The 11,659-nt window shown below is 37.4% G+C and overlaps 1 protein-coding gene across 1 annotated transcript; it reads right to left on the reverse strand.

Annotated features, from left to right (window-relative positions):
* Positions 1-680: 680 nt before the first annotated feature.
* On the reverse strand, positions 681-2,456 carry LOC127107229 (protein MAIN-LIKE 2-like). Its single transcript, XM_051044530.1, has 3 exons — positions 2,067-2,456; positions 1,892-1,982; positions 681-1,807 (listed from the first exon to the last, which is right to left on the reverse strand). The coding sequence occupies exons 1-3, from the start codon at positions 2,339-2,341 to the stop codon at positions 734-736; spliced, it is 1,440 nt and encodes a 479-aa protein (XP_050900487.1). The 5' UTR covers positions 2,342-2,456; the 3' UTR covers positions 681-733.
* Positions 2,457-11,659: the final 9,203 nt, after the last annotated feature.

Raw genomic sequence — 11,659 nt, forward strand, 5'->3', positions numbered from 1 at the left:
TTTGTCCAACATAACATTTGAAGTAGACATATTAAATTTTCCAATGCACTTGGTCCCACCTCAAAATAATTAAAAATGAGTGAGTTATGTCCCTGCGAACTTGACCCAAAATTAGGGTTTCTGTCAAAACAAGTGTATGTGAACTTTGCCAAAAGGGACCAACTTCAAGCCCTTTAGTATGAATGATAAAAGCCTCAAATGACAAAACCTTCAACATAAAAGTTGTAGATCTTTTCAAGATAATGAATTTGGAGTAAAGGTTTGCATCATTTGATGATTATGAGAAAGGTATGGGCACCTGAACTTGGACTATTTGACATTATAACTGTTATCTGAGTCGTAATGTTTTGTATTATTGCATGTGTTTCTTTTAGGAATATGAATTTTTGTCCAACATAACATTTGAAGTAGACATCTTAAATTTTCCAATGCACTTGGTCCCACGTCAAAATAATTAAAAATGAGTGAGTTATGTCCCTGCGAACTTGACCCAAAATTAGGGTTTCTGTCAAAACAAGTGTATGTGAACTTTGCCAAAAGGGACCAACTTCAAGCCCTTCAACATAACAATAACAAGTCCTTGAATTAGGGTTTTTGACCTATAAATTTTTGTTTTATGATATGTGTTTATTTTAGAATTATGAAAGAAACTTAATGTTTGGAGAATACACAAAGATAAATTTGACATAATACGAATTGATATTAATAAAATTTGGATTTTACACAATGAATCCTAATGGTGATGACCGGGATCACCTAACCGACCTCCGGTCCCACATCCCCTAGCTATCCTAACCCTTGGCCCTAACCCACGTTGACGATTCTGAACCGGTGTTTGTTCATCTGATGGTCCAGGAGCGTCATTACCGCCTACAGGAGAAGATCCGTTGAGGTATGCAGCCAACTCAGCATAGTCTTCAGTATTCAATGATGGTGTACCGGCGTAGCTGAGCTCATGACCCATGCCAGAGAAGTTGGGGTGTGGTTGACTCATGGATGGGCGACCAGGACGGTTGAAGGGGGACATGGGTGACAATGATGGGTCTAGGAAAGGTTGGAAAGGTTGTTGGGGTGTTTGGAAGAGATATGGTTGTGGGATGTTTTGGTATTGTGATGTTTGGGGTTGTTGGCTACGGTAGGTGATGGGGCGGTTAGTGTTTTGGGTAAGGCGACTTTGGTAGGGTGATGGTGTGGGTGCGAAGCGATGTTCGGTCGAAGGTTGATGGTCCATTTGTTGGTGGTGGTATGGGGGATGTTCTTGGTTTTGGGGTTGGGTGAATGGCATGTTTTGGTTGTATGTTTGTGTGTTTGTGGAACGGAAAGTTTGTTGGATAGGTGGTTGTGAGTAACCGGGCTGAGAATGTTGCTGGGGGTTAGATGTTGAGGCTTCTTGTGTGTAAGTTGTCTGGCGTGGGTCGTAGAGGTACATATCATCGGCGATGAATTGAAATCCAACTGATCTATACCAAGCCATATAAGTACGACTTGGTTTTACCTCATTTGGCATGACTGCGTCAGTTAAGACATGGTCATGACGGTGCTTCCACTTGCGACACTCTGATCTTGCGAAGGTTTGCCAAGGGTTGTAGTTCCATTGGTCGTTCACTTTGCGCATATGCCATTCTCCTAGGCTAGCTGGGGGATCTGGGATATTCTGGACCATACCAAACTGCAGCTTCACACGATCGGTGTTGTGCAGCTCCACTGTTGTGAACCGTATTATCGGTGCGCATGTTGTCCATACGGCTGCGTCTTCAGGGTTGATCTGATGCTCATGTTCCATATTAAGGTATGGACGCCAAATGAACTGAAATGTTAAAGACAATAGGATTTAAATGAATGTAGAAAAAGTCAATATAATATGAAGAAATAATGTAATTATTTTGCTTACGTCTGTCGGTCGAAGGTGATCCAACAGGTTGCGATATTGAGTAATACAGTGTCTCGGACATCTGCTGTAATTCATACCGCGTGCCGACCATCTACACCAAAAAGTTTAAAAAAATTAGTTATGGGTAATAAACTGTAAGGAAGGAAGTAAAGACATAGCAATTTAAACAACTTACTTTTTTGCATATGGAAAAGTGAAGGGGTTGCTATTGACCGGTGCTAGAGACGGTAGTCTTGACCATCCCCATGCTTGTAGCAAAACAGCACATCCAGAAAATGTAGAAGTATCTTTGTGGCAGTTTTTGCACAAAGAACTATAGAGATAGGCTAGACATGCGGATCCCCAACTATAACTACCTATTCTATCTATATCTCTAAGTAAAGGTAAGTACATAATATGCATGCTAGAACCACTACCTTCGGGAAATAAAAAGGATCCTAGTAACAACATAATGTAACACCTAGTTTTGATGATTCGAGCCTCTTCGGTAGAATGCTCATCTAAATAAAAACTATTATAATATGACTTTAGGCGAGATAGTAGTATACCTTGTCCCCTAGCATTATCATCTAACAAATCAATGTTTAAAAGCTCCATGCAAATTGAATTAGGAAAGTTGGTCTTACCATTAACGGCTTTGCCTTCTATTCGTAGTCCTAAAAGCATGTAGACGTCTTCTAACGTCACGGTACACTCACCGGTTGGAAACCAAAATGTGTGTGTCTCTGGCCTCCATCTTTCGCATAAGGCTAGAATGAATTTGTTATCTATAGACCAAGACATAATTTTGCTAAGGTGACCAAAACCGGCGAGTTCAACATAAGGTTGAATCATCGGGTCCATGTGGACAAATTCGTGGACTCTAGTGCGAAACCTTGAGACCTCCTATAATAGAAATAATGAAACACATGCTCAGATGAACTCAACCCAGAAGCAGAAGTAGAGGTCGACGTTGTTGATGAAGAAGAAGAGGAGACTGAGATACAGGTTGATCACATCCTGAATAACGACGATGAAGATGAGGCTCAACCACCACCAATACCTCCTACTCATGTCTATATTCCTCCTCAACATATGACAAATATGGATCTTCACGATGATGAAATGTCCGACAGTGTCTTCTACAATCCGTATCCGAGACCAGTAGGAGAATTAAAGGTGGGAGACATGTTTCGTACCAAAGAGGAATGTGTCTTGGCAATCAAAAAATATCACATGAACAACTTTGTTGACTTTACGGTTAAACGCACTGATTCAAGAAGGTATGTTATTGAATGTTGTAACATGCTATGTAAGTTTCGTTTGGCTGCATCTTACAAGAAGAGAAATGACTCTTGGGAGATCGCTTCAATAGACCCACCACACAGTTGCGTCGTAACAACCGTTGCACAAGATCACCGTCAACTGAGCACAGCATTGATTTGTCGAGACATTCTGCCATTGGTAAACAAAGACCCATCAGTGAAGGTGAGTATAGTTATATCACATATCCGAACAACATATAATTATACTCCATCTTACAAGAAAGCATGGATTGCGAGGACAAAGGCTGTTGAGCAGGTTTTCGGCAACTGGGAGGACTCATTCAAAGAATTACCACGATTTTTATGGGCACTAAAAACTTATGTCCCAGGAACCGTGGCAATTCTGGAGACAGTGCCAGCAATGATGCCAGACGGAACCTGTGCTATAGGTAATAGAATATTCCACCGTCTCTTTTGGGCATTTGACCCTTGCATCAAAGGTTTCGCATTCTGCAAACCTCTCCTGCAAATTGATGGCACTTGGTTATACGGAAAATACAAGGGTACGTTGCTCATGGCAGTTGCACAAGACGGTAACAACAATGTATTTCCCGTTGCCTTTGCTCTTGTTGAAGGTGAAACAGCTGCTGGATGGGGTTTCTTTCTTCGACATCTCAGAACGCATGTCGCACCACAAGCCAATCTATGTCTGATTTCTGATAGACATGCTGCCATCGAAAGTGCCTACAACAACCATGAAAACGGATGGCATGATCCTCCTTCTACACATGTCTACTGTATCAGACACATAGCACAAAACTTCATGCGTGCTATAAAAGATAAGAATCTTCGCAAGAAGGTGGTGAATGCTGGGTATGCTTTAACTCAACCGTCTTTTCAATATTATCGTGATGAGATTCGACTGTCTAATGAAGATGCGGGGAGATGGATAAATAACATCCCAGTAGAGCAGTGGACAAGAGCATTTGACGGTGGTTGTCGATGGGGCCACATGACAACAAACATTGTGGAATGCATGAACGGGGTTTTCAAAGGAATTCGAAACCTGCCGATAACCGCCTTGGTAAGATCAACCTATTATAGGTTGGCTTCTATGTTCGCAACCAGAGGCGAAAGATGGAGTGCAGTGTTAATGTCTGGACAAGTATTCAGTGAATGTTGCATGAAGGTCATGAAAGAGGAGAGCATCAAAGCTACGACACACGCTGTAACCGTGTTTGACCGTCATAGACAAAATTTCAGCGTCCAGGAAACAATGGGCAACAGCGAGGGGAGACCAAATTTAGCCTACGCTGTTAGACTAAACACAAGTTGGTGCGATTGTGGAAAATTTCAGGCCTTCCGCATACCTTGCTCCCATGTCATTGCAGCATGCGCTTATACTCGTCAAGACGCTAACACCTATTTATCTGATGTGTACAAGGCCAACACCATCATGAATGTATATAGTCGAGGCTTTTCAGTACTACCCATGGAGGATTACTGGCCTCCATATGAAGGAGATATTGTTTGGCACAATGAAGAGATGCGTAGAAAGAAGAAAGGAAGGCCAAACAGCACACGTATAAGAACAGAGATGGATTCCACAGATAAAATGATAAGATTATGTAGTATCTGTCGTCAACCAGGACACAACAAAAACAACTGTCCCAATCTAGGAGCATCATCTAGATCTTAAGCTTATTGTAATATGATATCTAGATCTTAAGCTATTTGTAACATTGTATCTACATCTTATGCTTTTTGTAACATTGTATTTCTGTAACAATCAATCATTATATATCATTAAGTTCTTGTTACAACGAGTTTCATAACCAACATCAGTACAAAATATCTGAAAACATAATTAATTCTAACTGATTACAACAATCAAATTAATGTCGTCCCGACCGAACATCATTTCCCTAGCATCCTTATCAGTCCTCATTCGCACCCAACCAAAGATACTGTCAAGTCTCTCAATACTTCTGATTTTTTCCCCTTCTGGTATCTTCCCGTCTAACCATCGAACCAGCTCCCTCTTCAGTTGATCTAACGTGGTGATGTTCCAAAACAGCATCACCAATTGAGGTTTGTCTCTCGCATAAATCACCTTACCGTATCGGCGACGAACACCAAACATGATAGCCAAATGATTATTTGAGTTGTGGAACAATAGGTCACACAACGCATCTATTTATAATACAAAAAAGGCATTTTATGATGGACTCGGCAATTGAGTTGGCGCCTCCTTTTAAAACATACACATAGGCGCCGATTTGATTGGCTAGGGCACCTACCCTAAGCTAGGGCACCTGCCCTAGCCAATCCAATTGGCGCCTCCATTCAAGTTTTAACAACAGTCGCCATATGAACAACTTTCATGTTCATCAAAAATCCATTTGAAACTTGGAAGCTCATCATTAATTTCAGAACATTATAGGTCATTCTGACAGAAACCCTAATTTTGGGTCAAGTTCGCAGGGACATAACTCACTCATTTTTAATTATTTTGAGGTGGGACCAAGTGCATTGCAAAATTTAAGATGTCTACTTCAAATGTTATGTTGGACAAAAATTCATAACTCTAAAAGAAACACATGAAATAATACAAGACATTATAGGTCAGACAACAGTTGAAAAACTCAGAAGTCCAACTTCAACTGCCCATAACTTTCTCAAAACAAATCCAAATGTTGCAAAATTTATATCCAAATTCATTGTTTTGAAAAGATCTACAACTTTCATGTTGGAAGTTTTTTCATTTGAGGCTTTTTTAAGGGAGTCGCCAATTGGATTGGCGCCCCCTCTTAAAAAATACACACAGGCGCCAATTGGATTGGCTAGGGCAGGTGCCCTAGCCAATCCAATTGGCGCCTCCTTGTAATTTTTAAGAGGGGGCGCCAATCCAATTGGCGCCTCCCTATTAAAGGTGGGGTAGATTGGGAAATTTTTTGAAACTTGGGTTATTTTGGGAAATAATTTAAAAACTTGGGTTATATTAGTAAAAAATCCGATTTGTGACTCCAAGCATACTCATTAACTTCACGAAAATTTTCAACTTGAATGACTTGGTGAAAATGTCGACTGCTTGATCTCGATACATCACATACTTTAACTTCGCCTCCTTCTTTTCGATGGATTCTTTTATAAAGTGGTAAGAGGTGTCAATGTCCTTACTTCCTTCATGAAATACAAGATTTTTTGCCAAAGTAAGTGGTGATTTATTGTCAACACATATTTTAATAGGATCTTTTTGTAGTATTTTTCACTCTTTCAACAAGTACCTTAGCCATATTGCATGGCAAACGCATGATGTGACAACGACATAGTCGGCTTCACAAGTTGACAGTGTGACGATAAGTTGCTTCTTTGACATCCAAATGAAAGTAATATCTACCATAAAAAACACAACATCAGTAATGCTCTTTCTATCATCCAAGTCTCCACTCCAATCGCTATCAATATAGCCAACAATTGCATAATTTTTTGTTAGAGCAGATTCTTTGTGTTTTTTTACCTGCGTGATTGCATTTCACAAATAACATGAAAAATGTGAACGAATTGAAGTTATTTTACAACTTTGTAGACGCTCACGGTATTCGACACGTGGTGAATGTAACACCCCTACTTTTAAATAGATTATTTCATTTAATTGTTAGTGTGATTTATTCATTATATTTGATTTTGATGTTATTTAGAGAGTATGAGTATTTTGGTAATTTACTAATTGTCGTGGTTGGGAGATTTGAAAGCAGATAAAATATTATTATTGAATTATTATAGATAATTAGTCATATTAATTATTTTGATAATAAGATAAAAGAATAAAAAATATAGAGTTCTGATTAAATAATTATTTGATTTAAATATTTATTTAATTTAAGTAATAATTTAATTAACTAAATAAATAGAAGAGTGGACCATTTATGTGAATAGAAAAGAGTATGGGGGAGAGAAGAGAGAAATTGAGATTAACTTGGGTAAAATGTGTGATTTAGAGAAATAGAGTCATATAAATACTAAAATGTGGAAAGTTAGGTTTTAGAAATTCTATCTATACGTGAAAAAGAGATCGAATAACAAAAGGGGTTATTAGAGAGGAGAGTTGGGTTTGAGAAAATGGATTCACAAAAGCTATTGAAATCATCATCCTTGTTGCAAATCTAAGGTAAGGGGGGATTGTCTATTGATGAGTGACTTAGGCATGCATATATCATAGCAAAAGTTCCTTACCCTCCTATTAGCGCTTTAGAGGTTGTATGTTTTATCCTTAATTTTTTCCGTTATCGTATGATTTGTATGATTTGACCGATAAGGTTTATGCAAAATCTTATTGGTGCGATTGTTGAGAATGTTTTGTATATTTTTTCCGTGAGATCCAAAAGGGGATAAATGTTATTGTTTGTAGGGTTATAGCCTTGTGTTGATAATTATTTGATCGTATAATTACTTTATTGGGTTGATTGTTATTCATTTGGAATTTTACCCCCGGAAATTCGAGCGTCTCTATTTGGGTCGTTTGATCTCCCAAATGCGTGATGTCGAAATCCTGTTCTGCTTCCCTATTTTTCCTTTTACCGAATCGATTAATTTTTTGTAATTTTTGTCAAATACAAAAAAAACTTAATTTTAATTTATTTTATGAAAAATCTTTTTTTTTTTTACAGAAACTAAAAAATAAAAAATTGGAAAATCACTTTTTTTGAAAAATTGAATTTTGGGGAAAGAGTCGAAAAATCAAAAATAGAAAAAAACGCATAAAATCCCAGGTAATCATAGAAAGGGGTTGATCAACTTGTTTCATGCACAACTTGAGTTACTTGAGTTCGTTTGAGGTTCCGTCAGTTGCTTTAAAAAGCTAACGCGACAATCTTTCTGTCTGCGTGAATACATTTGGTTTAGGAATGCTACAGTAATAGTAGTTTGTTGGTGTTTATATCAGAGACGTAGTCACTTTCAGGCGTTGGTCATCTTGTTTCAGGTGTAACTTGAGTTTCCTAACTCGATTTGAGACGCGGTCAGTTGTGTTAGAAAAGGGGTTTAACAATCTTTTAGATTGGAAAATTTCATAGTTTTATTATAAGTCTATAAAGTTTCGTGATATTTTGAAGTCAAACATAATATTCTGCCCGATGCGAGTACCCGTTATTGTTGTTTGATTAAACTGGGCCGATTAGTATATTAAATCTTGAAAAAATCATATTATTAAAATAGACTCTATAAGATTTCCAGAATATATTTATTTGCTCGATTTTGACTCCGTTTGATATTTTAAATAATTATTCGAATATGATGTGTGACTAATAGAAAGTGTGATTTTTGGATTGTTTTATAAGTTTAGAGTTGTTATTGAATAGTCTTGAGCTATTTAGAGTTGTGAGAATATAATTGGTAGTTTGATATATTTTAGAGTTGCCTTTGAGAAACTCTAATAAGTTTTAGAGTTATGTTGATAAGTTTAAGAGAGAGATTTGTTACCTTAGAGTTGTCAGAGTTACTTTTTGAGTAACTCTGATATGTTTTAAAGTTGTGTTGGTATGCATTGGTGTTAAGGGTTATTACCATGTTGATGGTATGTTAGAAGTAATAATAATAGTAAACCACTCTATTGATGAGTTTAGAGTTAAGTTCACTATTTTGAGTCCTTTTTAATTGCGTAAGAGTTGTCAATTGAGTATTTTAGAGTATTTTGGTACCTTAGAGTACTGTTAGGGTACTTGAGAGTTATTTTTGAGAATTATGAGTTTTTAGGCATTTTGAGCTCCTTGAGTATTTTCACGAGTTAGATGTTTAGGGTAATAACACAACTTTACTCTTTTTTGAGGAAAAATAATTAAAATTGTTTTTTAAACATATTTTTGAGTATAGTAATCCAGAGTGATTATAGTGTTGGCCTTGATTGGCGTTTTGACTATAGTAATCCAGAGGAATTACAGGGACGACCTTGATTGACGTTTTGAGTATAGTAATCCAGAAGGATTAATGCGAGACCTGTGATTGACAACCTATTGGTTCAAAAGTGGAACCTTAATGAGTCTGTTTTGAGATTTCTGATCTTATAATAATATGATATTGATGAGTCGCATGCTTGCTTTTATACATGACCATGCATGCATATATTTTGGAGTTAGGTATGACTGCAGTCCATTGATGACCTGGTTCAGAGAGACACTATGGCGGTCTCATGTCCAGAGAAGGACACGTTCAGAGAGGAACTTGAGACAAGGGAAAATCAGTAACATACCTTTGATTCTAGAGACTTTGGTGTCACATGCAGTTTGAGAAGGATTTGGTGGAATTGACATTACATTTGCATTATTGTCTATTTGATTGTGTTTTGAGTGTGATTGATGTGTGTATAAATCGTTATTACTGTCTTGATGTTGAGTTTCACCGTTAATATTTATTAGATGTATTCTCACCCTCTATTTATTGTTGTGGCATGTGTGCTCTTTTGGAATACATACAATATGGTATTGGAGTAGCCGTTTGAGTTAGAGGATGGTGTCAATTCCTCTTTAGCTTTTATTATTGAGTGTTAAAGGCATCACTCTGATATATAGCACTAGGGATGGGATGTCATTATTTATTCGTGTTATGTTTTTATTATGTTGGAATTTTTGGTTATTGATACTTATTGTTAGCTAAGATTTTTGATAGAAGGGAAAATCTCAACATGACCATAAGTCAAGGGCAATGAAACGTTTGATGACGTGTACATTGTAGAAGTCTCAAAAGATAAAAATGGGACTTAGTATTTTCTGGAATGTGTTTGGAAGATTGTTCGACATCTACATTTCGACAGTGGCAAGTGCGTCGAAGCGACGAGTATCTGAGCGCACAAAAGTGTTATGTTCAAAATGCAATAACTACTTCTATTTTTATCCTGAAGACGCGTGGATGGAAGGAAAGGGCGAAATGCATAAGTCTACGTGGCTAAAGTTGAAGAATGGAATGTTAGGAAACAATGATTTCATATTAGTATATATAGAGTTTTTAGTGTTAGAATTCAGGGTGTTCATTTGTTTTTATCACAGAATCTCACATACCCTTAAAGTACTAGTGTTAGAGAAACTAGTTTGGTTGAGAGAATGTATGAACTTTGAAACACCATCTTTACTTCAATGCAAAGCCTTTAAGTTCCTTTACGATTTCTGCCCAATTGCTTTCATTTTTATCTTACTTGTATTGTCGCTTTATATTTTTTGTTCATACAATCTTCTTTTTCTTTTGTTATTGTCGAAATCCTATTTTTACATCTTTTCTACAACAATTTCGACAAAGTCGAAATCAATCATTTTTCAACCAACATTATAAAAGTATAGTTTTTAGCACTATGTTATAGGATTCTCTAGTTGATCTTGCAAGTAACCTTTAATTAAGAGACTAGTGGTAGTTTAAGAAATTTCAGCGTAAACACTTATATGTCGATCTTTTTGATTTTCGCTGCTTATTTTCATATAACTATTTTTTGGTTGATGTTTTTATGCTATAGTGAAACATGCGTGACACTCTAATAATGGATTTTTATCTTAAATAATTTGGTTAAGTGTCGAGTCTGAGATTAGGGTGTTATAGTGAATATTGGGACTTCCCCTTCTGCATGTGCTTCTTAGGCACTTATTGTTCCAGCTTTTGCCCATTCTCATACCTCGACTATAGAGATTCTTGCTTATGCTCATGAAGTGGATCAACTTGTGGATACTTCACCCACTTTAACTTTCGAGGAGTTAACTCATATCTTCAAGTCTGCTTCTATCTTCTCCCTTGTCACAATATGTTCAAGGTTGCTCCTATCTTCTCCCTTGTCTTTGCTAGTCGTAGGGATGTCTTAGCCCCAGGTAATCCCACCAAGGAAAGGGATACTTGTAAAGGTAAATATGAGGATATGGATCTAAGGTGCTCTTATGTCTAGAAGGAGTTTGTTGTGCTGTTGAAGGAGGTTAAAACTGCTAACTCTTTGCAGGTTGAGGCACAAATACACGACTCTCATTCTACTATGGCCACTCGAGTGACTAAGCTTGAGGATGCCTAAAAGAGGTGGATAAGTGATATCAACATGCTTCTCGTTCTGATTTTGTGAAGGAGGAAACACGTTAAGTGGAAGAGCATCAAATAGCCTTCCTTCAGGACACCAAGGCTCATGCAGAGTCCTTGAAAGTTACTTGAAAGGTCTCCAATATTAAGCAGTCGCTTTGTGAATCCCTTCAGCGGACTATGCAGATCATGCTCGAAATTCGTGAGCGAGTTGTGGAACAAGCGAGAAAGTTTTATTTTGATGCCCTAATTTCTGTCGAGATGCTAAACCCGTTTTAGTTCACTCGCCGATGACTTGGTTTGCATTTATCTTTTCTTTATCATAGTCGTTGTTTACAAACTGTTATAATTCCAGAACTCACTCTTTTACCCTACGAAGTTCATCTGTTTAGGTCGAACCACCATAATTCATTGGCTATGGTGGGATATCTACCTTCCACGGGTCGGAGATCCGTTGATACTTATAGAAGGCATTTTTGTGTTG

Source organism: Lathyrus oleraceus, chromosome 7 (genome assembly GCF_024323335.1).
Source record: "Lathyrus oleraceus cultivar Zhongwan6 chromosome 7, CAAS_Psat_ZW6_1.0, whole genome shotgun sequence".
Lineage (NCBI taxonomy): Eukaryota > Viridiplantae > Streptophyta > Magnoliopsida > Fabales > Fabaceae > Lathyrus > Lathyrus oleraceus.

Bases quoted from the DNA above. Each gene is read 5' to 3' on its own strand.
- LOC127107229 (XM_051044530.1), bottom strand. From the start codon at position 2,341: ATGTTGTTACTAGGATCCTTTTTATTTCCCGAAGGTAGTGGTTCTAGC. The intron at 1,983-2,066 runs GTAAGTTGTTTA...TTTTTGGTGTAG, and splicing joins ACTTTTCCATATGCAAAAAA to ATGGTCGGCACGCGGTATGA. The intron at 1,808-1,891 runs GTAAGCAAAATA...TTAACATTTCAG, and splicing joins ATCACCTTCGACCGACAGAC to TTCATTTGGCGTCCATACCT.